The 26,966-nt window shown below is 58.6% G+C and overlaps 2 protein-coding genes across 2 annotated transcripts; both read right to left on the reverse strand.

The window, feature by feature from the left end:
• Positions 1-1,524: 1,524 nt before the first annotated feature.
• On the reverse strand, positions 1,525-10,092 carry TRARG1 (trafficking regulator of GLUT4 (SLC2A4) 1). The gene is made up of 3 exons (XM_075113136.1): positions 9,605-10,092; positions 2,781-2,913; positions 1,525-2,189 (listed from the first exon to the last, which is right to left on the reverse strand). The coding sequence occupies exons 1-3, from the start codon at positions 10,022-10,024 to the stop codon at positions 2,182-2,184; spliced, it is 561 nt and encodes a 186-aa protein (XP_074969237.1). The 5' UTR covers positions 10,025-10,092; the 3' UTR covers positions 1,525-2,181.
• Positions 10,093-12,631: 2,539 nt separating this feature from the next.
• Positions 12,632-13,398, reverse strand: BHLHA9 (basic helix-loop-helix family member a9). Its single transcript, XM_075113475.1, has one exon. The coding sequence runs from the start codon at positions 13,396-13,398 to the stop codon at positions 12,640-12,642; it is 759 nt and encodes a 252-aa protein (XP_074969576.1). The 3' UTR covers positions 12,632-12,639.
• Between the last annotated feature and the right edge of the window lie 13,568 nt (positions 13,399-26,966).

Here is a 26,966-nt window from a genome sequence, read left to right on the forward strand (position 1 = left end):
GGCCCCTGTTTGCTGACCCTCACCAAAAAAATAATGAATTGCAAAAGGAAGGTTGCAAATTTGGTCCATTTTAGAAGCCAATAGTTTGTAATAAAGCGCTGGCAAAAGGGTGGGTGGGAATGGAGCTCCAGAAAGTGCTGTAGTGATGCACTATTGCTGTGAGTCCCTGGAATCCCTTTTAATGTAGAGAAAAACGTTAACAGTATGTCTAGGGCATTTGGCTTTCTTCCCCCCTTGGATTCAAACAATGCCTGGCAAAAGGAAACAGGTGACAAGAATTTTTACGGCAATTCCCACGGCTTTGCCCATGAGTAACTACAGCGTGGCTTTACCGTGGACCGCTGCCCTGCGCTAACCCCGCGCGCACACGTGCCCACTCACGTGTTCCAGAGAAGAAGTTAGTGCCAAGCGTTTGCCATGCTGGGTGTCGTGCGGCAGATTCTCCATGTAGACAAGCCCTCAGAAGCATTAAATTTGGTCTAAGCTTTGGGGTTTTTTTTTCAGGAGACTGATGGGAGGGAGCAGAAGTGCCTTGAAGCACCTCATTTCTCAGGGCAGTCCATATTTCTGGGTCCCAGGCTGTCAGCTGGAGACAGCAGAAGGGCCGGGGAGTGCAGCTCTTGGCCGTGTACTTGTGACCGCAAAGTTTTGATAAAAGAGAGGCTCAGCTAATACAGAGCCAATGGATATGGCCAGAAGCCATCTACAAAGCCTGAATAAAATAACAGGCGATGAAACTTTGCATAGTCTGGGTGGCCAGAGAGAGGACCAACCCCAGTAACAACCTGCGGCAAGGGCAGGGGAGGGGACGGGGCTGGACGGAGGCTCGAGGGAGCCTGGCAAGATCAGATCCCACGGGACACGGATGAGGAGCCGCGTGTTGTGGAAGACGTGGCGGGGCACCTATAGGCAGATCAGGAGGAGCCAAGTCTATTTTCTTGTTATGTTAAATATAAAACATTAAAAAATAATACTACTTGTGGAACTGACCCCAGCCAGCTCCGGGGATGCTGGAGATTTTCAGAGGGGGAGAAGGGCATGTGAGGGGTGCAGGGACAGGAGCGGGGATCTTAAACTCCTCCGCACCTCTGAAAATCTCCTGGAGGGCCCTAACCTGAAGCCCAAAAGGGTCGGGGAGATGAGCACTGACAGTGACGGGGGCTGGATTATGCTGAGGCTTTGGTGTGATGGACATGACGTGACATAAATGCCTAAGTGGGTAGAACGGGCTCTCTGTGCTTTGGTACAGCTCTTTTCTCAGCTCCCTGAGGATTAACCTCACTTTGGGGGCACAGAGAGAGAAATGTGTGGGTTCACAGAGAAAGCATGATTTTTTTTTCCTTCCATTAAAAACCCCACCGTGGGATCAGGGTGAGGAGGAGCCTGGCGCTCTCATGCAGCAACATCCTGCCCTGCCAGCTCTGAGATCTGCCCTAAGTGGTGAAAGAGCTTGTAGGAACAGACATGGAGAACATTCCCAAAGGCATGCAAATGGTCATTGTCTCTTTTTTTTTTTTTTTTTTTCATCAAAAATACAAAAGCACCCACCACATCCTCCAGCTTTCGTGGCTGCATTCCGTTTGGAGCAGAGCTGTGGTCCTGCTGCAGCTCTGCTCTCCCTCCTCCTCCATGGAACAGCTCTCAGCTCCTGACGGCAGTTTGAGCTCTGTTTTTTTTGGTGGTTTGTTTTTTTTTTTTTTGTAGAGACAGAGAACTTGATGATTTAAAAACCAACAACCCCCCAAAAATTCAGTGGACTTGTGCCAAAATTCTCAGGAAGATTCCTCAAAATGTCCTGTTCTCGCCTTAGATTTTTCTTTTAAAATATGTTTCGTTCTTGAAACTCTCTCCTCCTCTTGTACTTTTGTTGTCTCCCCGCTCCGTGAGTTTTGCTGGAGGGGAATGAGGTAGTGGATTTCCCCCTTCTCCTCTCCGCTCGGCATCTGATATCCTTTCCCATTCCTTCTTGCGATGTTTTTACTTATCCCATCACTTGTACAAACTCATTTCCAAGAGGCGGTGAAGTAGAAGCATGCGTTCCTTCGGACGGCGCTCCAGAGCAGGCTGTCCAGGGCTGCCCACCTAAACTGTGACAATTTTTTGTTGCAAGGCTGAAAGTAAAAACCCCAAAAGGAAAGTTGTCTTCCTCCTCTTCGAGGTATTTGCATGCTAAAACGTCTTCTAGGAAACTGTAAAATAAAGAGAGTCTTAGGGCAGTTTCCAGTAGTCACAGATGTTTGCCTTGTGCGCTCGGTTTGGGCTGTGTGTGTTTCTGAGGTTCCCGTTTGCCTGAGCCACATACTGGTCATGCTGGTTGGGCAGGAGGGTTTGTGTTTGGGAGCTTCCCCAAACGTTTTGGGATTGCATTTCTGGGCAGGTCGATTTGTGTCCTTTAACCCTTCAGTTTTCACCCCACTACACGCCGCTAAACCCACCGCAGCCTTTGCCAGGGCTTGACCTTTCACCAGAGGGACCTCGTATGGTCACCGCTGCGCTGTGGGGCAGCACGGGGGGACTCTTCATTCTGGTCATTTGAACAGCGTGTGTTGCTCCTGCAAGGAGCCCGTTCTCCAGGGAGTTTTGCATGTGTGTAGCTGGTGATGGTCAAACCAGCCTGGACTGTACAGGTGCTTAGTGCCCTACCACTGCAGCCGGGGTGGGAATGGAGCACCACCTGCCCTAGGGGGGGGTGGGCAGGTGTATCCTATACTGGGCTGCAGACAGGAGTCGCGTGAGGTTCCTGCTCTAGCCGGGCTGGGGAAAAGAGAAGGAGAGGTTACCTCTGACGCTGAGTGAAATGTAGAGCACGATGATGATGGTCCCCAGGATAATGGAGACGATGCTCAGCAGCCTGGCCATGCGTCCGAGTCGCCGGGCTCCGTCCATGTCCCCTTGCTGCCCGCTGTTCCTCGACTGGGGGGGAAACACAGAGAGAGGCTCTTGAGAACGGCCGCAGCTCGGGGGCGACTCGCCGGCTGCAGTCCCCAGAATGAGAGCTGCTGGGTCTGCCCTCCCGGCTCTCGTGTGGCACGTGTATCCCCTCCGTGACCCCATGGCTTGGACAACCTGTGGTCCTGCTAAACAGACGTGCCCGGAGAAGCCCACCTGGGACGCTGTTCTGCTTGCCCCGGGTAGGAGCTGGACTGGCTCGAGTCTGTCTTTTGTTGGAGTGACAAAGAAATAGCCCCGGCGTGGGACAGGAGGCACAGCACGGCCCCGGCCAGCAGCAGCCCCTCTCTGACTTTTGCATGGAAAGCCCTGACATTCTCGACCTCAGCCCCCAGAGCAGCCCAGTTCTACGGGACTGCGTCCCCCAGGGGTACCACTGCACGTCTGCAGCTCGTGTGCAGGAAAAACATTCTGCCTCTGTCATCTGCAAATTTATGTGTTGAGAAGCGATGTATGCTGCAAGTTTAACTATCGCTGACAAACTGGGAAAAAAACCCAGAGCAGTGACATTTCCAAAGCGGGCTGTGGCCTCTTTGCTGGCCGCTGTGTGTGCGAGAGGAACGGGCTTGGGTAATGCGGGCAGTAACTGCTGGCTTTCATCCTGCGATGGGGCGAGCTTTGGTGCCTCTGCATTACCCTGAATTTCTGCATCAATATAGATGGGTTGTGTTCACCGTCTCTGTTCTTAAATGCCGTCCACCTACAGTGAATCCCTGCTCTTGTGTGCGCTCTAGGGAGGGAAGGAATAGTCCATAGAGCTTCTCTATTCTGCTTCTAGTTCCATTGTGATTTCCTCTGCTGCTCTATTGATTTTTTCAGGCTTCAAAGCTTTCCTCTGCTCTGTTACTAAAAGAAAGGGCTCCCTGGCTGTGGCAGGGCTGAGGAATGGGATGGGGGAAGGCACTAGTAAGTGCCTGGAAATTATTGTGTGTGCACTCCTAAGGGATGACGAGAGACCCCCAAGAGCTGGAGCTAGAACAGGACTTGCCTGGTGCTGATGTTGGTGGGCGCCGGCGTCTTAATGGGAGGCTCTTGGTGGGATAAATTGCAGCAGTCCTTGACTTTGGGAACAAGTGGCAACCGAGGGTGGATGGCAACACAGCTTGGAGCTTTCCTTGGAAACTTTGCTTTTCGCTGCTCAGCCAGGGCTGGCCACCCATGGGCTCGGCAGAGATCCAGACCCTGGGGGCATCTCCGGGGGGCGGTTAGTGAAGCTTCCCCAGGGTTTGCCCAGCAGTGCTGCCGGGGCCACAGCTGCAAGGGGCTGGGTGGGCCGAGCAGGATCCGGGCTCACACCCAAACAGGAGAGACAAAAGAGTGGACGCTCATGGGCTCACCAAGACCTTGCCTGGTGCCTGGTGGGGCTGTGAGGGTGAAGCTGGTGCCTGACTCCTCTGAGCTTCAGCGCCAGCTCTTACTGCCCTGTGCTGAGCAAGAGAAGCCACCACCTGTGCCAAGCACACACAGCAACCTGAAGACCAAGCACAGCTCATCAGAAAAAGTATAATACACAGATGCATCGTAAACTTTGAGAGTAAGCGATTAAATAAGGACCAATCTTGTTTCTTGCTCTGGTACTTGGCAATCATTTGGTTCCCAAGTGAAAAAATACTGAAAGTAAGAGCTCCTGGTGAGGGAGAAGCATTACTGCTGCGAGAAGAGCCCAAAGTGCTCCCCAGCCTGCCGGAGCGAGTGTGCTGGGCTTCCTGCACTTGGCTGAGGGAGGCCCTAGCACTTAGCAGAAGGGCAGCTGTGCACTACCACGGCGAGGTTATTATGGTGAAATTACTCACCGTGCGTCAGCATTCGCTCTGTGTGCGGTGGAGAGGCTGGAGCCCCTCCATCAGCAAAACAGGAGCTCCCTGCTCGGGAAGAGGCAGACGGTCTGTGACTAGTGCAGCTCTCTGGACTGAAAAGCCTTCCAGAATTCATGCAGAGCCCTTCTGCCTCCCATGAAACCCATTGCCAAGGGGTTTGGGAGGGAGGGAAATTGGATAAGGAGTTTTAAGGTCCATCAGTAACATTTTCACCTGGTTGGGAAGGCTTGGAGAGGGGGCAAAGAGAAGCGACACAGGCTGGGTGGAGAGACCAGGGCAAGGAGGAGGGAGCCCAGCACACAAGTCCATCACCTTGATCCAGCACAGGAGTCAGGCAAAAATCCCCTCGACCTCACTGGGGACAGGGTTTTGTAGACACTTTACTGCCTTGAGGCAGTTACTCTTTCTCTAGAGGTGCTTTTAAGTATTTAACATTTTTACGTGGGTTAAAGGCTTCTTCCCCAGCCTGCCTCCAGCCACGCCGCCTGGGCTGAGGCGGGTTTCAGGAGAAGAGGGAGATCTGGGGCAGGCTGCAGAGGCAGCAGCTCCCCGCAGCCCTGTGCCACATGCTGGCTCCTCCCTTTGGAGTGTGGCTGCTAAAAGTGGGGAAAATCCGAGTTAAAAAAATAAATACACTAGTTAAAAAGAGTTAAAGGTGGAAGTGTGTTAAAACAATCCCACTTTCCTCTCAAAAAATGTCTATCTCAAACAACAACTGCACTGGAAAGGACCCCCTGTCAAATGTTTAAAAAAGAAAAGAAAATTAAGAATCGTGAGGCCCAGCACAGCTCCAGCACCAACTGTGAAACATCACTGAGAATTCAGATGAACAAATACTTGATGTTACTACCCCATTTCCCGTTCATCCTGCTTTAATACCACTACCCTTTTGGCAGTACCATGACCGAAAGGGCCCCAGCCCCACCTGGGCTGAACGCTGGCTGCTGCTCCATAGTGCTCGGGCAGGTAAAATGCAGCTTTGAAGGTTTCCATGTACTCGTTTTAGTTTGTATCACCATGTAAATAACACAGCGGACCCTCAAACAGCCGGCTGCTTCCACTGCACCCCTGCAAACGTCCCGCTCCGTTCACGTGCCGCCCCGTACGACAACGTCCCCACTGCTGACGCCAAGAGAGCTCAAGAACTTGTTTCTTCTGGTCTCAGCAGCACGTTTGACAGACAACATCCAGAATTTATGGGATGCAGCCAAGAGCCTATTTTTATTACAGAACAGGAGGTGACAAGATGAAGCCTCGTGGGCTGGTGGCAAGGGATGGGGAGAACGCGGCAGCCCAGGGACTGACAGGACCCCTGCCCTGCTCACTGGCACCTTCCAACATCTGGGATTTTTAGGCGCTGAATTTTTGTAACAAGTGTAATATTTTTGCAGGGTGTGGGTTAGATTGCAGTGAAATATGCCATTTTATCTGTCTTATAGGGAAAATATATAGGCTAATGGATATGATATATTTATCACTACAGCTTCTGGAAGTGTTTACTGCTCATTTACCCCAAACAATTATGAAAAACACATTGGCAAGGAGTGTTTAGCAAGCATTTGTTACTGTACATATATTATTCATCGGCATGGAACGGTTTGATTATAGCTCTCTAGTATCACTAACCCTGCGCTTTGCTTTCCACATAAAAATATGAACATCTTGTTTATTAATTGAGACTTGCTGAGGCAGAATATGTCATAAAGGCTTGAGGGCTACGGGGGACTGAGTCACTGCGTGTGTGCCAAGGGACTCCGTATGACAGCGGAGCGTTAGGAAATCTGCAGGACCCTAGAAGTGGGGCTGGAAGGGCACGCTGCACCGCAGCACCGGTGGGGCCAGGTAAGTCTGGGTGATTCAAAAGAGTGATTAATCTTACCTGTTTTCAAACTGTTGTCTGTTCAAGTTACTGTTCAGAGGGGTTTTTTTTCCATAATAAATCACCTAAGCTGTCTTGTTGCAAATGAAGGCAATTACTTTTCTGTGCTAGTCCCAGGGACAGAGAAGACGAATCGTCGCCTCCTCTTCCCCGCAATCTTTCCCAATTTATGAACGGGCTCTGGATGCACTCTGCTGCCTTCCACCAGTTACTCAGAATAAATCATTAGTCCTCGACACTTGCATTTTGCTTAAGAAAACATTCTGAGAGGTACAAGTCAACATCAGACTTAGACGGATGACTGTGCCATTTAAAATGGGTAAGGATGGTTTGACTTCCCACACATCTTTCAGGAACGATGATACTTATTTCGGACACCAACTGCTGCGCAGAATTGCCCTTGGCATTACTTTATGCTGGTTCTGGCTGGATCTACCGTTCTCTGTCACTTCATTTGTTCAGAGTTTTGTAGGCTGGTAAGTGACCTCTCTGCTTCTTCCTTCCATTTTGGTACAAAGGGGAAGGGACTCAATACCAGCAATACAGTGTGTGTGTGTGTGGTACCCAGCCCTGCCCTCCTCTGAGCTGGGTCCCACGGGGCTGCGCTGCCCCTGTGTCCATCGGCCCTGCTCTCCGGCTTGGGGAGGGACCCAAACCCCTCAGTGCAGCTAGGTCCTCGCTTGGTCAAGAAATCACATCCAAAGGTCAGCGGAGGAGCCGCCAGGTAACTCGTTTCCACAAGACCAGTGTTATCTGGAACAAGCTGGCGGCTAAAGCAGATATTTTTTCCACCTCTGGCCATAGGCCCTGCTGGGATCTGAGAGCAGCTTTTGAAAAATGATTTATGAGACACTTAACCCAAAAGCATTCATTTGCTTTCCTCTCTGGTTGCTGCTTATTACACAGAAAAAAGCTTTCATGTGCAAAAAGCATTGACTTAGGAAAGAAAAATACAATTGCAGAGCTAAAGGAACATCAGCACATTGTGGAAAGGCCCCCCTGCCCCCGCCCCAGGCACCGGGAATCGTGAAAACCTGGCTCCTGCTCAGACTTGTGCGTGATCAGGCACTTCTGGGTTTTATGCTGCGGGGAGTCCTAAGCCTGCAGGAGCCTCGGGGGCCACTGGGAACTAAATTCCTCCCCACTGTAAGCAGGTGGAAACATCAGCTGATGCCCCAGGAGCTCTTCCTGCTGGCAGGAGGACCCAGCCAGATGTTTCCTGGCTCCCCAGGGTCGGCACGGAGCAGGGATCGCTCCTCGTCCCACTCCCCAGGCACCGTGCAGGGGTCCCTGACTGGTGGGGCCGGGTGTAATGGTATAGGCATGGCCAGGACTAGAAAGGGCAGAAATAAATTAAGTGTCCCATGGGACAGGGAGTGCAGGGGCAGCTGTGAGGGGGCCGGAGGATGTGCGCTAGCTACTTAACATGCTGGGTGTGCTAGAAACCTTGTTCTGGAGAACAAGCTCATCCGAGTGCGCCTCCTGCATCCGAGTGTGCATCCCCAGAGGGCTGGGGTCGGGCTTCCCCTTCCCCAGCTCTGGGTGGGCTCTGGTAGATGCTGTCAAGGACCTTGGAAGCAGAGGGCAGCTTAATAGTCTTATTGCCTTGCTGGTCCTGCCTCCCTTTGTGTTTAACACACTAAATACACACCGGTACCTCGCCATCTAGCAGTACTGACTCACTCCTGCTCTTTTTTCACTATTTATTCTTCTACTCCACGGGGCTTGTGTGGCCCAAGGCACACCCCCACCGAGCTGAAGGCTCTAACGCCTGCAAGGGAGAGTGTGAGAATCTATTTTGCCTTATGGCTAATGTGGTTGGAAAATCCCCGTGAGAGACCTTGTTTATTACCATGGATATGCAATACCCAGCTGCTTTCCCTCTCGTTGCAGTACAAAGCCAAACAAGGCTGGCTGGCTTCCCTGTATGCTGCCTAAACAGGCTCTGCCACGCAACTGTACTATGCAGATGACAGCTGGCACTGGCAGAAATGATGATTCCTCCTCAAAATGGAAACTGGTCTCTCTAGAGGGCTTTCTGTGGCAACTGCCAGCGTCTGTCTTCAAGTTGGTGGTGGTTTTGGGGGAAGTGCTGGCTGCAGGTGCCCCTCAGTGTATTTCTGTGGGGTGAGCAGGTAGTTGCTTTCCCTGAGCTGATTCTCAAAGAAAAGATTTGCCTCTGTTGCAAATTCAGGGCGTAAAGGTGCCCGGGGGCTGTAAAGCCGTGGGACATCCTGATGGGTAAGGAGGTGGCCGTACTTGCAGGGCTGTTCTGCCAGAGCCACCTGGACCTGGGATGGGTGGGAGGATGGCTGGCTTTATTCTCCCCTGCTCTGGTGTTGGTGTATTTGCTGAGGTGCATTTGTAAGGGATAAATTTGCTTCTCCAGGGCAACTAGAAGAGCTGCAGGTGCAGCCCGTCCCTTTGAAGTGTCTGAGGACAGGAACCAGCCCCCAGCCAGGGTCTCCCCAGTGCTGCAGGGCTGGGCTCGGCTGCTGGGAGGTGCGGGGGGGAGATTCCTTGTCCTTTCTTCGCCTCGCAGCTCCTTCCCGGGGAAGCCCGGTGATCGAGCCGCTCTGGACGGCTGCCTGCGGCAGGGACCGGGCTTCCCGGAGCCCTGCCCTGGGTGCTCCCGGATCCCACCCCCAAATCCCGGGCCACCCCCTCCATCCCACCGCCTCTCCACCAGTCGTCCCGGACTCGGGCACCGGCTCTACCGGGAGTCCCCGACGGTTCGGAGAACCCGCTCCGGCCCCCGGTCGGAGCGTCTTGCGGGAGCCGAGCGCCCGGCGGAGCTGCGGGAGGCGTGCGGGCTCCTCCCGCCCCGCGCCCCGCCGCGCCCGGTGCCCGCCGGTGCAGCACCGCGGACAGCTCCGGGGCCGCCCGTTCCCGGCCCCGCTCCGGCCGTCGGGGGCGGCGGGCAGGGGGTGGGGGGGAGGGCGCCGGTCCCCGCACTCACCATGATGGAGAAGACGAGAGCCACGACGTTGATGGGCCAGACGGGGCAGAAGCAGGAGAAGATGGCGAGCACCAGGTAGTCCCGCGGGCGGCCCTGCTCCGGTGCCGCCGTGCTGGTGGCCGTGGAGGAGGCTCTGCCCAGGCTGAGCCGGGACGGCGAGAGCGGGGCCGCCTCCAGGTGCCCGACCGACACCGACTTGTAGGCGAGCCCGTGCCCGTTGCGCTCCGCCTCGCCGGGCAAGGCGGCCGTGAAGGATTTGGAGCAGCGGAGGCCCTTCTCCTCCCGGCACTCGGTCGTCGCCAGCAGCTTCTCGGTCTCGTGGAAGCGGGTGGGCAGCGCCGTGCCCGAGCCCGAGCCCGAGCCCGAGCCCGAGCCCGAGCCCGAGCCCGAGCCCCCGGGCGCGGCGCCGCCGCTCGCCATGGCCCGGCGGAGCGGGCTCCGAGGGCGCCCCGCCGCCGCCGCTCTGCGCTCGGGGCCCGCCGCCCCCCGGGAGGCCGTGCCGGGGGAGGGGCCAGCCCGGCTCGGCCCCCGGGGCAGGATCGGGGCCGCGGACCGCCCCCGGGATGTCCCCGTCCCGTTCCCCCACCCCCCCATCTTCTCCGCCCCCGCCCGACCCGGTGCAGGCGGCGCCGCCGCTGCCCCCGGGGGGGGGATGCGGTGGGAAAGGCGGGGTGTCCCCTGCCCCAGGCTCTGTTCCTCCCCATCGTCCCCTCCCGCTCTTCCCGGGCGCTCCGCTCCGCCATAGCGAGGTGGGAGAGCCCCCGAACGGGCTCCGCCAGTGCCGGCGGGGCTCGGGGCGCGCCTCCAGCCCCGGAGGAGCCGCGGGATGCCGAGGGTAGCCCTGTGCTGGGTGCCGGTACACCCAGCCCTGCTGCCCCTGGCTCCCTCCTGGCGGAAAAGCTTTCCCCGGGCAGGCGGGGGGACACGCGGCACAGCCCAGGCCCTGGGCGGTGTTGGGGTGCCCGGCCGTGCTCCTGGCTCCAGCTGCTCTGGGAAAGCATCAGCCCCGGGCACAGGGCGAGAGGAGCCCCCCGCACGCTGTGCTGAGCTTGCCCTGCCCTCACAACGCACCGGTGATCCCGGGGACGGGGGTACCGGATCGGTGGCAGACACTGCATCCCTCCATAGGACCTGCAAAGGAGAAAGGGTGCAGGTGCAGGGGTGGGTTACGTGCTGTAAAGCGAATAACAGCATCCTTGGGCGTGGGGGATGCTGCAAGGGGCAGGAGGGAGGGCTAAAACAACCCACAGAGCCTGGATGCCTGGCAAAGATGGATGTTTTCCACCCATTCTGTATTATGCTCCCGTTCCAAATTTGTCAGGGATTTCCCTGGCAGTGAGTGCCATCTACGGGGCACACCCAGCACCTTCTGCCTCTCCAAGAGGTGCACAAGGAGCCTGGGACCGCCCGGGGCCTGCTGACCAACACCACACAGAGCCTGCCTCCCCTGGGACAGAATTAGGAGCCACATTTTGTACACGTGAAACTGAGATCAGCAGGGTGACCCTGCCTCAGAGGGGTCTCACAGGGTTATTATGCCTTCCCCCGTTTCTGCCCCTCTGGCCATCTGCTTCCATCTGCCTTGCCACCAAAGCTAAAAACCTGGAGATGCAAATTTGGATGGAAGGAGGGGGGGTTTACACCTGGGTTATGGCTGGGTTTCTCTTAAACCTTTGTTGAATGCTGTTATTGTAGGGCTCTCACCCCCCACCGTGTGATGGGTAGAGCAGGGGCACACGCTGCTCCAGGGAGAGCCAGAGCAGGGGAAACCGCCCAGCGCAGGGATGCTGTTGGGAGGAGCAGGATTCCGTCAGTGGACATCGCTGCAGGCCTTCTCCTGACAGGGGGACAGCTGTGGGAGATGAAAGCCAAGATACCTCACACCATCAGCACTTTAAAGAGGATCCATTGCTGAGCAAAGAGCTCTCTCTCCTGGCTGCTGCTGGCTTTCCTCAGCTCATTTCCCAGTTCCCTTGTCCCACCTGGGGATTGAGGGAGGAGGAGGAGACCCTGGGGAGGGACTGGCACACTGGAGCAGGGATGTTGAGGTGGTTGTTCCAGCATGTTCCCCACCCCAGCCCAGCAGGGAAAGAGCTCAGACTGCCCTTGGGGCATTGGCAGCAAGTGCTGGAGCTTGGGTGGGAGCACTGGAGTGGGAGGGGAAGGGCTGGAGGAGCTCTGCGGGGGCTCAGCGCTGCAGGAATCATGCAATATGATTTGCCCTGTCCAAAAATCTGCCAGTTGTCGTGTGCAGCAGTAAAACCCTGCCTGATTCCTGTAGCAATGCCAGGTTGCTAAGCCCAGGGCAGAAGGGAGCCCTCTCAGCGAGTCCGAGCTTGCTGAGCTGGAGGGAAGGGGCCAAAGGGGCCTTTTTAGTAAAATTCTCCTTCCTCCCCACGGCTGGAAAAGCATGCTATTGGCCTGTCCCACTTTGCTGCGATCAGGAGGAAAGCGCAAACGGATGGGTTCGTTTTATGAAAGCCAACCCCTGCCTCCCCTCCCAGCCTGTCCTCGCAAATCTGCTGGGCACAAACATCTGCACCAATGAGCTTAGCATCAAAAGTCCCAGGGCACTAACCTTTCCCGCTTCTGCTCCTCTCCTTCACCGGGAGCCACAGCGACCAGCCAGCCAGGAGCTTTGGCGTGATCCCCACGGCCCATCTGTCCACCCCACACATATTAACAGCCAGTGCCCTGGTGTTGGGTTTTTAAGTCATGTTTTCTCACAGAGCAAGCAAGAGAGAATAAATAACAGTGACAATCTGCAGCAGTGAGACCTCGCAACAAGAAGCAGAACTGGCACTTCCAGAGGAATTCCCACCTTCTCCAGTTTTCCCGCAGAGCGGAAAGCCACAGCCGGGCAGTGCTGGGGTCCCGTACAGCATGTCGGGGGCTCACGGCTCTCACCAGCATCGCAGCTGAGCTCTGCATCCTGCAGCACTTCTCTCTCACGCAACAGTCCCTTCCCACTCGCCCCGTCTGTCCCACAGATGTGTTACCTTCCTGGCACTGTCTCGCCACCCCAGCCCTGCAGGTCAGTGGATGGGGAGGCACTGCTGGTGTCCCCAGCTCTGGCAATAGCCCAGCTGCCAGGGGACCGCCCCGGCCAGGGGGTCTTGCAGGCTGCCTGTGTATCTCTGCTGGCAGGCGCTTCGCAGCCCGGGGTGGTGGGTCCCGCTGGAGCAATAGACAGGGCTGGGCACAGAACAATCCTCCTTCAGGCTCTCGTAGTGATGGAGCTGCCTCTCGGGGGAAAACACGGCGTAGAGAGGGGATGGAGGGCAGCGCGGCAAGCTGGCAGCGCCTGCGTAACCAGGCTGCCAGGGGAGCTGGGGGCGGCTGGCCTTCGTCCCCGGCTCCTGCACAGGGACCCCGGGCCGGCCGCAGCACTCAGAGTGGGTGCAGGGCCAGCAGCGCCCGGCGCCGTGCAGGGACAGGGACAGAGCTGTGATCCTGTTGATGGCTCGCCGGAGGGTAGCGATTTTAGAAAGCCTTTTGCCACCGAGGTCATGTTTAAGGGCCAGCCGCAGGGCATTGAAGGCTTGGTTGTAGTCCAGGATCCTCTTGCGCTCTCTGACGTTGGCAGCCATCCTCCTGGCCTTGGAGCGCACCGGCCTGCTCCTCTTCCTCACCTTCGTCCCTTCGGTGTCGCCCAGGTGGGCGGCTGCCTCCCTGCTCTGGGGGACCCACAGACCCTGCCTGTAGCATGCTTGGGGTGCGCCCCCCGCTTCCAGCTCCTCTTCCGAGCTGTCAGGCTCTGGCACTGTGCCTTTCCCCGCGGCTGCTCCGGACATGGCCGCGGTGCAGGGGAGCGTGAGAGGTGCTGCTGCTGCCGTCCTGCCTCCTGCGGGGTGTGGGAGACACTCCTCCAGGGACATCCAGCCGCCTCTAAAAACCCCACGGCGGGGCTCGTCACGTGGCTCCCTCCCGACCCTCCTCACCTGCCTGCAGGTGTGCTGCCTTGCGGAGAGGCACAGGGCGAGCCCTGCCTGGCCTCTGCCCGCGGGGCTGCTCCTGAGCACGGTGACAGGCTGGAGTGTGGGCCACTGGTGCTGGGGTGCCCAGAGCTGCTGGTGGGATGCTCACAGGCCCCGGGGAGGGGAAGCACCTCTACCGAGCAACCACATGCAGCAGTTGCTTCAGTTTTTGCTAAGCATTTGGTCACTGCAAGAGTTCCTCAGGCTGCTCTACCCTCTCCTACATTAGGCGGCTCAGCCTGGGCCAGGTTATCCTCGGGTTTTATAGAGTGCTGTGGGGCACAGCCCTGTGGGGTATCACCACCCTGGCGTGGGGCTCAGGCTCTGCTCCCCCACACCCACTGATGCTGCAGCATTTCTGTTATTTCCCAGCTAGAGGAAACTGAGGCACGGAGCGATGAGGTTCCTGAGGAAAGCAGTGAGTCTTCTGCATGGGTGCAGGAGAAGACAAAATTACTCCTGCCCCAGGAACGGGGCTGGAGCACTGGGCTGCCTTTGAGAGGGTGCCTTAGGGCTGCTCCACGCAGCTGCACCCCGGTGAGCTGGGAGCATCCGTGGGTACAGAGGTAGGTGGGTGCCTGGGCAGGAGCATCCCCCCAGGAGCCAGCAAAGGAATGCGTGGGGCTTGGTACGCCTCTGCCCTGCGGAGCAGGAAGCAGGAATGTGGCAGGGGGGATTGGGGCAGGTGATAAAGGAGCTAAAGTGCTACCTGCCTCCAGAGCCTTCCTGTCCCTTCCCAGTTGCGGGGAGCCTGGGGGCAGAGCTGTCTGGGCTGGTGCTGCCCGGCCTGCCCTGCACTTACTCTGGGGAAGATGAAAATAAAAGCAGCTCCTTGTTCCCTGCATCCCCAAGCTGGCGGGATGGAGGGACTTGCCAGGTGCAGTGGGGCCAGAGGCCATAGGGAGGGCCAGGTCCCTGTCCTCTGTGCAGCGCGGGGCCGCCATGTATGTTTGCCCATCATTTCATTAGCGAGCAGTCGCTAAATGCCTTCCTGTGCAAGGGGTAATGTGTTGAAAAATGGCCCAGGAGTGGGTCTGACAAATTGTTGGGGTGACTCACGGAGAAGCAGAGCCTCTGGGAGAATATGCCCCCCTTGATCCAGCCCTTCCTATCTGATTGTCCTGGTTCATGTTTGATCAATAGCCACAATTAGCGGGGGGCTATTTGTCTATTGCCCTTCTCCTCTCTTGGCTCTTTGAAGTCGGAGCTAATTTAGGTGCCTCTGCTCCAGGAACCCAATAAATCAGGAGCTGGGGCCTCAGGGAGAGGGGAGGACCAGGCAGCAAGACTTCAAAGGGAGGTGAAGCTTGCAAATATTTTTGAGCACTCACCTGTGCTCACTATGGCCCTCTTGTTCTCCCCAGTGGCCTTCTGGTCTTCCTCTGCCCAGGCATGGATGCTCGCCTGGCCACTGACTTACATAGTGAGCCTGCTCAGGAGCAAGAGGCTCTTCGGGATGCCTGAACACCGGCAGGATGTGCACGCTGGGCCCACTCAGCCATATGCCTGTTCCAACCCCAGCTAAGCATGGTGGATGCCTGCCACAGGGATGTTTTTGCTCGTGTGGGTGGTGCAGTATGGAGCAGATGCAGAGGTGGCTGGGCTGGCACAGAGCTGTGTCCCAACTGGGGCGATGCTTAGGGAGGCAGCAGCCCCGAGGTGCCCACCAGGCAGGGCAGAGCCTGCTGCCCCCATCCTGCCCGCAGCCCTCAGGAGCTCGCCGGGGAGCACTGCCAGGGGTTCGCAGCATCTCGGCTCTGGGCAGCCCTGGCCCTGCAGGGATCCATCCCCAGCTCTCGGAAGCAGGCAAGGCCAGATCATAAATCACGGGTGATCGGATGCCACCTGCCGCCTGTAATTAGTGCATCTTGCTGGGCCGTCCCCACCTCGTCCTGGATGCTTCCTACCTAGGTGCCCATTACAGGGTGGGAGGCCAGGAGGAACGCCTACCCTGGCCCTGCTCCCTCAGCCCCTGCTGATTTATTGCCATGTGCCGGAGAGATTTATGTGCTGAGGTGGGGAGCCAGAAATGTGTTGTCAGGCTCTGCTGGGTCTGTCTGCCTAACCGATGATGAAAGAGCTGTAATTATCTGTCGCCACGCATAAATCAGGCCACTCACGGCACCCCCTCCTCCTCCTCCCCAGCCTCCATGAAGGGGTTTGACCCCTGGGGATACCCCACCTCTCAAGTATGTGTCACACCAGACTGGGGCACTGCTGAGCACTGGGCACCTGCCCGTCCTGGGCAGCATCGTCACAGCTCTCGCGGGTCCCACAGCCCAAAGGTGTTTTGGGTGGTTTTGCCCCTAACACTGTTGCTGAGTGGGGGCTACAGCTCCTGCAAAGGGCCGGGGACTGGCCACCCCCCACTGACGTCCACCCAGCACCCCCAAATGGCTGCCACTTCCAGGTGAGAGCTACCAGGGCCATCTGGGAGCACAGCCCTTCATGGTGATGAAACCTCAATGGGGTGGTGAGGGGGTAGCTGACATGGGCTGGGGGGACTGCCCAGCTCCTGGCAGTGTCCCAGCACCATCCATCCTCCCCAGGAAGGCTGCACCGGGAGGCACAGCTGTGCTGGAGGGAGAGAGCAGAGAGGGAGCCCATGGTGCCGAAGCATGACAGCCAGGGACTGGCACACAGGGAGGTGCCCAGCCCTGTGCAGCTCCTTGTTCTTGGGTGGTGATAGAGGGAGAGGAGGAGGCGGTTGTGGCAACACTGCCTGGGCCCCCTGGGTAAATAAATAGGGTGCTTTTTTCCTGCTGGGGCACAGCCAGGTGACACAAGGGACACTGGCTGGTGAGTCACCCACAGCTCCCAGGAGGAGGCAGGGGAAGGCAGCTCCCCGCGGACGTGCTGCCTGCAGGCTCCTGCCTCTCTGCCCCCAGCACCCTGCGAGGTTCTGTGCCCCAGGGCCTCGCGTGGCACAAGGGAACTGCTGACCCTGCCGTGGGGTTGGGGAGCCCCGTCCCATGGGGTGGGAGTGAGCCTGGGGGGGGGGGGCACACACCGCCCTGGCAGCTCAAATGCAGCAGGCATGTGTGCTGTGGCACGGAGCGGGCGAAAAGCCTTATGTAGGCCTTCATCGCCCATCGCGTGAGTTTGTGCCTGTCCCTCTGTCTGGTGGGAAAGGCCCATCCGTCCCGAGACAGACTGGGCAGGCAGAGCATCACCCGCCCGAGGATGAGGGTGGCTGGGAGACTGGCAGAGCTCCATAGCCAAGGCCGGGGCACGCGCTGGCGGGGGGCGCAGCAGCTCGGTGGCACGGGAGCTACGCCGCGCCTTCAAGGCTCGGTTGTTCCTGGCTCGGGAAGGGATTTCTTGCGGTGCGTGGGATTGTTTGTGTCATTAGCTGTCGCTTTGTTAACTGCTCAGACGCTGCCGGTACCAGGCGCTTCCTCGCCTGCTTGGCATCCTCCCGGCCCACGTCCCCCAGCTCCCCCGGGGGGACCCAGAGGTGCGGACGGAGGAACGGGAGGTCGGAAAGGCCGGGCATACAGCACCCCCGCTCCGCTCCCCGCTCGGGCTCCCGCAATCCACCGGCTATGGCGGGGCTGCTCCCCGGGGAAGGAGCGGCAGAGGCGGAGCCGCCGGTAACCGGGCCGCTCCCTGCCCCGCGTTTGCAGCCGGCGGGAGCGGGGGGGCGGCGGCAGCGCTGCTCCCCGCCCCGGCGGGGCCGTGCCGAGGCGAGGCGGGGCGGGCGCCGACGTCAGGCCCCGCGGCGGCGGTGGGGGGGGCGGAAGGCGGCGGCGAGGAGGAGGAGGAGGAGGAGGAGGAGGAGGTGTTGGGGGGGGAAACTTCGGGCCGGCGCGGGGGATGGCGGCGGGCGAGGCGGCCCGGGCGGACTTCGCTCGGCACTGGCAAGCGGAGTTCCCGGGAGAACCGGCGCCCCGCATGGAGCTGGGCTCGGTGCGGGCCATGGAGCGGGAGCTGGAGCGGTGCCGCCGCCGCCTCCGCCGCCTGCAGCGGGCGCTGGCCGAGGAGCGCTTCAAGGTGGGCTACCTGGAGGCGGCGCTGGCCCGAGCCCCCCCGCCGCCGCCGGCGCCCCCCCCCGCCGCCGCCCGCCGCCCCCCGCCCGCCGCCCAGCCCCAGCAGCTCCCCGGAGGGAGGCAGCGGCGGCAGCTCCGACGCGGAGGACGCCTCCTCGGCAGGTGGGTGCCGGCGGGGGGGGGGGCCCCGGGCCGCGGCACGGCCGAGGGGGGAGCCCTCCCCACCCTGCGGGCCGGGGCACCCCACGGCAGGGACCGGGGTGTCCCCTGTGTGCCATCCCCGTCGCGTGCTCAAGGGCACCCCGTGCCGCTGCCCCATCCCTGGGCTCTCCGTGGCGCGGCAAGGGCACCCCGCGCCCTGCCGTCCCCATGCCGTGCCGCTGCTGGGGCCATGCCGAACCCCCTTCCCAGCCCTGTCACGCAGTCGGTGCGCCCCGTGCCGTGGCACGGCAGAGGATCCGACGGTCTCCGCAGGCTGTCCCCATCACGCAGCTGGGGTCACCCCATTGCCGTCACGTGGCTGAGGCCACCCCAAACCCTTGTGCCATCCCCATCAAACAGTTAATGCCACCCCTGTTCCTTGTGCTGGCCCCATCCCACCACTAAGGCCACCCCAAGCCCCTGTCTTGCGCCTGTCCCACTTGTGAGCGTGCCCCATGCCAAGGCCCCATCCCCAGGCATGCGAGGCGGGAGGGTGGCTGCCCAGTCCCCTGCAGCTGGCTCCTGGTGATGTGCCACTGGCCCAGGAGCCACCTCTGGGGCTGGGACATTGCAGGAGAGTCACTTCCTCCAGGTGTGACCTGGCTCACCGGGACACCTCTGCTCGGGTGACACCCTGTGATGTCCCTTGGGGAAGTCCTGGAGCTGCTAAAGCAGAAGCACGCTGGGGTGGCGAAGTGTCCCGGGGGGTTTCTCTGGGTGGATTGAGGACGATGCTATTTTGCAAGCGACTAGCTGTTCCGTGACACGGAAGGAGCAGCCAGCTAGCGCTGTCACCCGTCATGCTGTCCTACTTCCAGCGGCCTGGAAGTTGTTATTGCATCATCTTTAATCCCGGTTCAAACGCAGTCCTGACAGCTAGGGAATGTCACTTTTTATGTTGCTAATTCTGCAGCTGACTTGAGTTAATTTTACTGCTGTCTGATTGTTTGGAGTGGTGGTTTTTCCCCAAGGCTGTATTGTGCTGGTTTAAGATCAGCCTGGGTAGCAAGCAGTCTGATGTCGAGCCGTGCTTAATATTTAGCATAATTTATATTATTGCATTAGTCTACAGGGCTGGAGAACAGCTCAGTTTCCGTTTCACCTTCTCGAGCTGTCTGGAGGTGAAATGTCCAAAGTACACGGCTTCTCTCGGTGTTGCCTCCATACGGCGCCGGGCTCGTTCACACGTGTGTTTGTGTCTCTCGGTGCAGACCAGCCGCGGGAGCCTGTTCCTGGCCCCATGGTGAGGATTGAGGATGTTCAATTTGTTGCCTTCAAAGGGTCACCCCAAGGCCTCTCCACCGCCCCTTCAGTGGGCACCGGTCACGGTTTTTAGAGAGCTGCTCAGCGGCCAAGGGGGCTCGAGTGTGTTGGAGCGACCAAGCGCAAATCCTGATTTACATGCAGACCCTGCATTTTATTTCTATCTGGGTAGTGCTCCTGAATGTTTCCAAACACCCAGGACTGTGCAAGGCAGCTCTCAGGCTGGGGAAGGTGTTGTTAATCGGGCTTAGACTGGAGCACAGCGTAAGGCATAGGTCTCTGAGTCCCTGAGGGTCCCGGCTTCATAACCTGGAAGGGTCCTCCAGCCCCACGCTGCCCTTTGAGGCGGCTGGACCAAGACCTTTGCAGCCAGTTGGGGTGAGTCTTTCAGGCAAGACCTTGAAATCCAGGGTTGAATCTGCTGTGGTTAACTGTGGCCTCTTCCTCCTCCTGCCCCCCCCAAAAGGGGCTCCATTGTGGTCCCCAGCTCCTGCACTCATCCGAGGAGGCGGCGTCCCCTCTGCCGAGCGCTCAGCTCCTTGCCCCGTGGCACGGCCAGGCTCTGCATGGAGGTCGGCTGATGGCGGTGGTGATGAGCTCTCCCCAGCCTTGTCCAGAGCCTTTCCCAAGCATCAGCACTTTTCTTTGTTGCATGTTATAAGGGCGCCTGTGTGCGCTGACGGCGCTGACATTTAAAAGCAGAATTTGAGAGCACAGTAAAATGTGTGTGGTCGTTGCCTGGATCCCCCTTTCTCCGGACAGTTGGTTAACTTAGTGCTCCCGTTGTCATCTTCTCACTTCTCTTTATTTTTCAGATAAAATTAAAAATTCCTGATAGCAGTGCTGTTTGCTTCTCCCACCAGCAGTCCAGGTGGTAACTTGGTTAGTGTTGCTCTGCCTGGGATCCCTCAGTATATTAATGGGAATTTTGGAGCTAATGGTGCTGCTGCTGTGGCTGAACACGGTCGGTCCCTGGCCATTTCACCATAACCTACGGCAGCGCAATGTGGACAGCAAGTGAGGGAGTGTTGAGTATAATCTTTATGGGCATTACCAGAGCAAGACAGTGGTTTCCTTTAAGTAGCTTGTGATTAATCTGATTTAAAGTGATGAAATCTGCAAGATGCCCCTGTTTGCAGCTATTGCATGAGAGCCACGCGTGTGACAGCCAGATACATGATCCTGGCATTTGAGATAATGCCTGTGCCAGCTCACCCGGGACCGACAAAATCTGAGCGTCAGCGAGCAGATGGCTACAAACGAAGCGTGGAAAGGACTAAAATTCCCTTCATCTCGTTCGTCACCTGTCCTTGTGGCTAAAGGCACAGCTGGCCTCACAGCTGAGTATGCACGGTGCCGCGCGTGGCTGTGCCGGGAGGTGGTCGGGGTGTGCCGGGGCGCGGCGGTGCCTTGGCTGGGTGCTGCCTCTGTCACCTCCCTTCTGCCACGGCATGGAGTGAAGGGTCTGGTGCTGCGGGTTGGTACCCATGAGGAGAGGGTGAGCTCAGCGGGTGGGAGGCAACTGCGCCGGTGACCGGGAGGAGGAGTGTGGTGATGCTCATTGGGAGATGCTTTGTGCCTGTGGGTAGCGTGCGCAGAGGTGGAACAAACTCAGTGCTGGGTTTCCCCGCTTTGCCCTTGGGAAGCTGAGAAAGAGGCCGGCCTTGCTACAGAGCTGGGGTGCTGCAGCAGCTCCTGACGCTCCCCTTGGAAGGCTGCCGGGTTTGGGAGCCTCTGACCTGCCCCACGCAGCGCCCTGCACCCCAGAAATATGAGCTGGGGGTGGGGAGCACTGGCATAGCTGGAATAGCCCTTGATGGGGTTGGCTGGTGGATCTGGTTACGGCAGGATGCTGCGGCTGCAGGCTGCACTGTAAATGAAATCCTCAGCCCTCTGTTTAGCTGGAATTACAGTTTCTGCCATGGAAAGATCCTGGAGTCATGTGGGCTCTTCTGCTCACCCCACCACACCGCCTTTGCTATTGCCTTGGGAAATAGGGAGGGCAGCTGCCAGCAGCAGCAGGGGCCCTGCCTTGCAGGGCAGTGAGCACAAGGAATGTGGCAGTGTCCGTGAGTGCACCAAAGGGCTGAGATGGGGAGGAGGCCTTTGGGCATCTGGAGTCCCTGGGGCATTGGCCTCCTCACCTCTGTGCACCGGCTGGGGTCTGGCTCGCCATGGGCATCATGCTGGGGGCTCCTGGCGTGGCTCAGGTAAAGGCAGGGCTTGTTCTTGCTGCTCCATCCAGCTCATGCTGCTGCTGGCAAATACATGATATCTCAAAAGTAGCATCTCTGTCTGTCTTTTGGAATGGGGCAGTGCTGTGGGCAGGACTCTGTCCTGAGCCACCCCCTTGGACCCTGCTGGTTCCTCATCCCTTTCCTGGAAAATCCCGCAAGAAGCCCAGCAAAAGGAGAATGGGAAATAGTGAGCCAAGTCCAGAGTTTATCCCGGTGCATCTCTTCCTGTCTGGGATAGGTCACGGTGTGCAAGAGGCGAAGGAGCGGTGATCCCACGGTGCCCAGAAAGGTGAAGTGGTGCATTGTCTGTGCATCCATTTCCCCTCCTGTAGCACCACGAGGGATTTCGAAGGCGGTGCCGAAGCAGGGAGGTGCATGGGTGGGAGTTGTCCCTCCCTGAGAGCCCATCTACCGCCTCTGCATCCTCTTTTATTTTTTAATTTTTACTTTATTGTTTTTTCCCCACTGTTCGAAAGTGCTTGCTTGGCTCTGAAGGTGCTAGAAAGTTCCTCTTCTGGCTGGGGAAGGCCAGGCGGAGTCACTGTGTTTAATTTTAACTGCTTAGGCGAACACAAAACCACAGTGTGTGCGCGTGTGCCTGCTGGGGACCTTTGAACCGTCTCCATCTGCTCTGGGGCCTGGAGGCGTTTTGGGAGGTGGCATTTCCCCACAAGCCCCCCTGACGACAGTGTGACCACAATCCCTGCATGGCGTGGGGCTGCCTCCCCAGAGAGTGGTGCTGCCTGAGCCGAGGCCTGAAGGGTTAACATTGGGGCAGGTTCGCACCATTAAAGCAAATCATAAATAAATGCAAAAGTTCACGAGGTTAAAAAGCCTTTGAGTAGAACAGTTGCTGTTTAAAAGCATGGCTTTTAAATGAGAGCGGTAAGTGCTGGTTGTTGGAGTAACTTCCCTGTGAGGGGCAAATAGTGGAGGGCTTGTAAAGGAGCTAGAAGAAGGAGAGGAGAAGGAAGGGGAAAGCTGTGACCAGCTCTGCCCACGGGCACCCCTGGGATCTCTGCTCTGGGGCAGAGCCACAGCGGCCGCAGCATGTGCTGGGTGGAGAAATGGGCCCTTCCAGGAGCCGGCACCCTGCGAAAGCGGAGCAGCACGGACACACGGTGGGATGGGGGTCTCAGGGTGAGCTGGCCCCGGTGGGCACGTCTGTGCTTCTGGCAAGCGTGGCTGGGTCTGGCTTTCAGCTGGCCTGATCCCCTCTGCCATCAGCTCTCACGTCAGCTAAGCGTGGTTGCAGTGGGAGTCTGGCTGCTGCCCAGCATCATGAACCTGCATCTCCTCCGAACCAGATCCTCAAAACTGCTGTGAGCATTCCTGGGGCGGCTTCCTGCTCTCCCCCAGCCCAGCTGCGGCACCTGCTCTTGTCAGCACAGAGATGCCGACATCTCACCTGCAGGAGGTGGGTCTGGCTGCAGCATCCTGTGTGTCCCTGTGTGCCAGCAGCTGAGCACGGTCCCCCAGGCTGCATATTTGCCCCCCAGTATTAGGGGCAGAGACAATGCTGAGCTCCCCCAGCTCAGCAGCATTCGGGTAGTGGGCAGCGGTGCTGGGCTGTGGGGTCTGCCCCAGAGCCCTGTGGAAGGGAAGGAGGGGACAAGGTTCCCCTTGTGGTGCCATGGGCCGTGCCCAGCGCAGGGGCGAGCGCTTTGGCTCGGAAGTGACCCCCTGGCCCCCTCGGGCTTGGTGCAGCGGTGGCTGGTTGTGGCGTGGTCGCCGGTCCCCATGTAGGATCAGGTCCCCATGTAGGAGCAGCGGCAGCAGCAGGGCACGCAAGAAACCCTCATTAGGTGGCTGGCTACAGCCAGAAGTGCCCTGCGGGGCCTGAATACATTTGCATTGTAAGTCTATTGAAATCTGGTTTGGGTTGTTTTTTTTCCTGGAAAGACACTTCTGTGCAGCGGCGCTCTTTGTTCGGCTGGTTCCTCCTCCCCTCCTGCCCAGTGTGGCCAGTGATGCCGCCAGTTGGGATCCCAGCGGATGGCTCCGCTCTGTCTTCTGCTGGATGCTGTCTGCTGCGGCCAACCCTGCAGCAGCGAACGGAGGGAGGTGCTTTTCCCCCGTGCTGGCGGGGGATTAATATTCCCTTGGGTTAGAGAGGGGAGCCTGATTTAGCCAAGGCACCTCACTGAAGTGTGCATCCAACCTGGGAAAATGGCACCTCTGCCCCTGGTTCATGGCACTGCTGGGATTCCCTTCCCAATGAGGTTTGCCTGAGAGCCTGGCCAGGGCTGAGCAACTGGAGGGAGCACACCGATCTCGCTGTGGCTCCAAAAGACATCTTCAAATAGGCTTGGCTTTCCCACCCCTAGTTACTTTATCAGTGTTTGTTAAGCAGGATAATCAGTAGCAGCAACGCTTCTTGGCTCTCTTGGCTGTGGTTGGGGAGCAAAGCCTGGTCAGCTTAAGCAGAATTATGGAGGATGTCCTGCTGATCTGCTCCAAGATAAGTCCCAGCTGCAAAGTTCACTGCTTGTTTGAAGATCTGGTAGATAGGGAGACTTCTGTGCTCCTGACAGGGGTCTTTCTGCTGTGGGCAGTTTTCGTTCTGAAGCTGCAAACCAACACGTCTTCATTCTCCTTTGCGGGTCCTGTGGTGGGAAGCAAGCTTGTCCACGCCATCTTGGCAGTGCTAGTGCTGGGACCGGGTGGGAGAGGAGCAGCCTGGGGCTGCGGAGGTGGCGGATACAGCTGTGACCTCTTCGCTCTCAGAAGAGAGACGCAATATGATAGCTGGCTCAGGCCTTTATCTGATATTAGAGGCTTTTTCCTGCAAGCAGCCACCACCTTTCTTTCCTTCTCTGTCTGTATTGTGAGAGGCCAAGGGTGCTGCTGCTGTAGCTGGGACTCTGCCCTCCTCCCCACGCCTGCTGGGGGGTGCCTGCCTGGCCCTGGTCCCTTCCTTGGCTCCCTGAGGGCAGGAGGACCCGAGCAGCTGCCCTGTGCTCTGGGCACCTCTCAGCCATTCCCCGGGGCTGTGAGCGGAGCTTGGGCTTGAAACAGTGCTGACCTCAGGGTTTCCATCCTGCAGGAAAGTGATAGTGGGGGAAAAGTGTAAAGCTAAGTTGGAGGAGCAGCGTGTTCAGGACACACAGCGGGAAGGATCTGCTGTGCTCCTTGGTTGAGAGGGTGGAAACATTTTCATTTATTCCTCTTTTCCCCCCCTCAGAGGGCTCTGCTGTCCTGGCTGTGTCCCTGCCATGGCTCCAGGACATCTAGGCTTCCCCTCTCCCAACCAAAGGACTCTGGCTGCTCTCTTAGTCCTTGTCTAACGCTGCCACTTGCATGATGCTCCCCAGCCACCCTCTCCTTCTCTGTTCTCCGCCCAGGAAAACACCCCCTTTGCCCCACGCCGGTGTTGGAGGTGCAGGCGGCTCTGGAGCTGCTCTCCGGTTGCTGCCAGGCCAGGGTGCCCACCGCCAGCCCCAGGAGAGCGCTGAGGCTCGTCAGGCTGCGGCTGGAGGAGCCTCTTGCACAAGAGTCCAGAAACAGCAATGCGTGGGCTGGCGGGCAGGGGCTGGGCAGATGCCAGGCAGACAGCTAGACACCATGCAGGCTGTGTGGGGCTGGCCGGTGGCGAGGAGGAACCGTGGGACTCGGCTGTCGGCTCTTGCAGTGAGGATGCTCCTGGCTGGAGCAGTGCTGTGGTTGGAGCTAGGGGTGGTTGCAAGGGGGTTGAGGATGTGGTTGGCAGCATCTCCTCATCCAGGGCTGGTCTGTGTCACCGCAGGGTGATGGGTGTCTGCATGTGGGTGGGTGCTCCCCCCGGCTGTGGGGAGAGGAGAGAGGTTCAGCTGCTTTGCAGGTTTTGGGGTTTTGTTGTTGTTGCAAAGGTGAAAAGACCACACACACACACACAAAAAAAAGTAAAAATAAAGCCCAAGGGTTTGGTGGGCTGCTTTGTCTGGGCTGTGCAAGGGCATCTGCACACACCTGGGCCGGTGTATGCAACCAGATAAGGCCTGTCGCCTGCAGCACGGAGGGGGCTCCAGTTCGGGCATCTCAGTGCGCGGGGAGGCTTCCCAGGGCAGCCACCCGGCCGGGCTCTGGGCACTTGGCTGCCTGGTCCTCCTAGGCCATGGCACTGCCAGTGCCTGCTGCGCGGTGTCACGCTGGGGCGACCAGCTGGCAGAGGGACCCTGGGGGTCTGGTGGCCCACGGGTGGTTCATCCGAGTGCTCACCTCATGCACCATGTTGGATAAAGAAGAAGATGTGCAAAGGTGGGTTTGCGCTGTGGTGTGGAGAGGCTGGTGCCATGGGTAGGAGCAGCCAGGAAGTGTGTCTGGTCAGGGGAAGCCTGTGGAAAAACCACTGCGTGCATGCAGAGAGCGGCTGCACCTTGTGCTGCTGCTGGTGCTCCCCAAGGCACGAGCAGAGCACGGTTTCCTGCTGTGAACGGGGTTGATGTGCTCGGCCGAACTGCCTTCGCCTTCCTGGGGGGCTGTAGCAGGGGGCTGTGGGTACTCAGGGTTTGGCTGTGGAGGATGGAGGGGGTCTCTCCATCAGGACCTGTAAGGGATGGAGTGGGGACAGGCCGTGGTACTGAGCCGGAGTCTGGGCAGGAGCAAATGGGGGGGTTGGTGGAGGATGGAGGGTGGCCAACGCATCCCACTGTGCCTGCGCTGTCACCCTTGGGCAGGGCTGGTGCTGCTGTGCTAACGGCTTGGGGACAAGTGGAGCTTTTGCAGGGGTGGTGCTCAGAAACATCTCATGGAGCAGATGGGGGGGTGCACTCAGCTCCCCGAAATACCTGGGAGTGGGGCAGGCAAGGGGTGAGAAATGGCAGCTGTGGGGCTGTACCCTGTGCTGCTGACTCAGCAGCTGGTGACACATAGCCCCTGGGGGTGGTGGGCTGTGGGTGTGGGTCCTCACCTCACTGGGGCTGGATACGGCCCCCTGGGAGGCAGATGCCAGGGGCAACAGTGGCTCCTCACCCTGGATGCCAGGTGCTGGTGGCTCCACGTGCCCAAGGAATGCGGAACCACAGCCTTGGCATTGCTGCACTCCCCTAAAATGTATCGGCTGCATCCGAGCCTGGCGTGGACACCCCTGGGAGCGGGGATCAGGTGGTGGCAGCACCTTGGCAGGGTCCCCTCAGGTTTCCCAGACAGGGCAGTTGGGGATGCTACCCGCATCCTGGCACTTCACGCTCCAGTGGCTCTGCCTTCCCCTTGTGCCCGGTGGAGCGTTAGCCCTCCTGCCTGGTTCCCATCTGGCCCTGGCGCCTGGTCCAGGCCCTTCCCTGCACACAGGCAGGATGCGGCCAAGGGCGCTGGCAGGGATGCTGCCTGCACTGCTGGGACGGGGGCAGCGGTGCCGGCACGGGCTGAACGAGGGCAGCGCTTGAACGCTTGGCTGGTGCCCTGACATATTGGGGTTGATGACTCTGGCACTTCAGATTTCCTTTGGTTATATACAGCTGGGGAGGGTAGTTTAACCCCTGCCTGCCTGTGCTCCACTCTGCTGACCCTGGTTGTACAGGGCAGGGCAGCTCCCGGCTCCTGGGGGTCCTGGTTCTTCCCACGGTCACCGGAGCTGGGGGTAGCGGGGCCAGGAGGAGCCTGTGTCCTTCAGCCAAAGTGGTTTGAGTGTCTGGCAAGGTTTTGCTGGGGAGGGGGCACAGCATCCCTGGGTTGTAGGGAGGGGATAAGACCATAGTGGAAAGGGTGATGGAGCTGG

This window comes from Phalacrocorax aristotelis, chromosome 18 (assembly GCF_949628215.1).
Source record: "Phalacrocorax aristotelis chromosome 18, bGulAri2.1, whole genome shotgun sequence".
Taxonomy (NCBI): domain Eukaryota; kingdom Metazoa; phylum Chordata; class Aves; order Suliformes; family Phalacrocoracidae; genus Phalacrocorax; species Phalacrocorax aristotelis.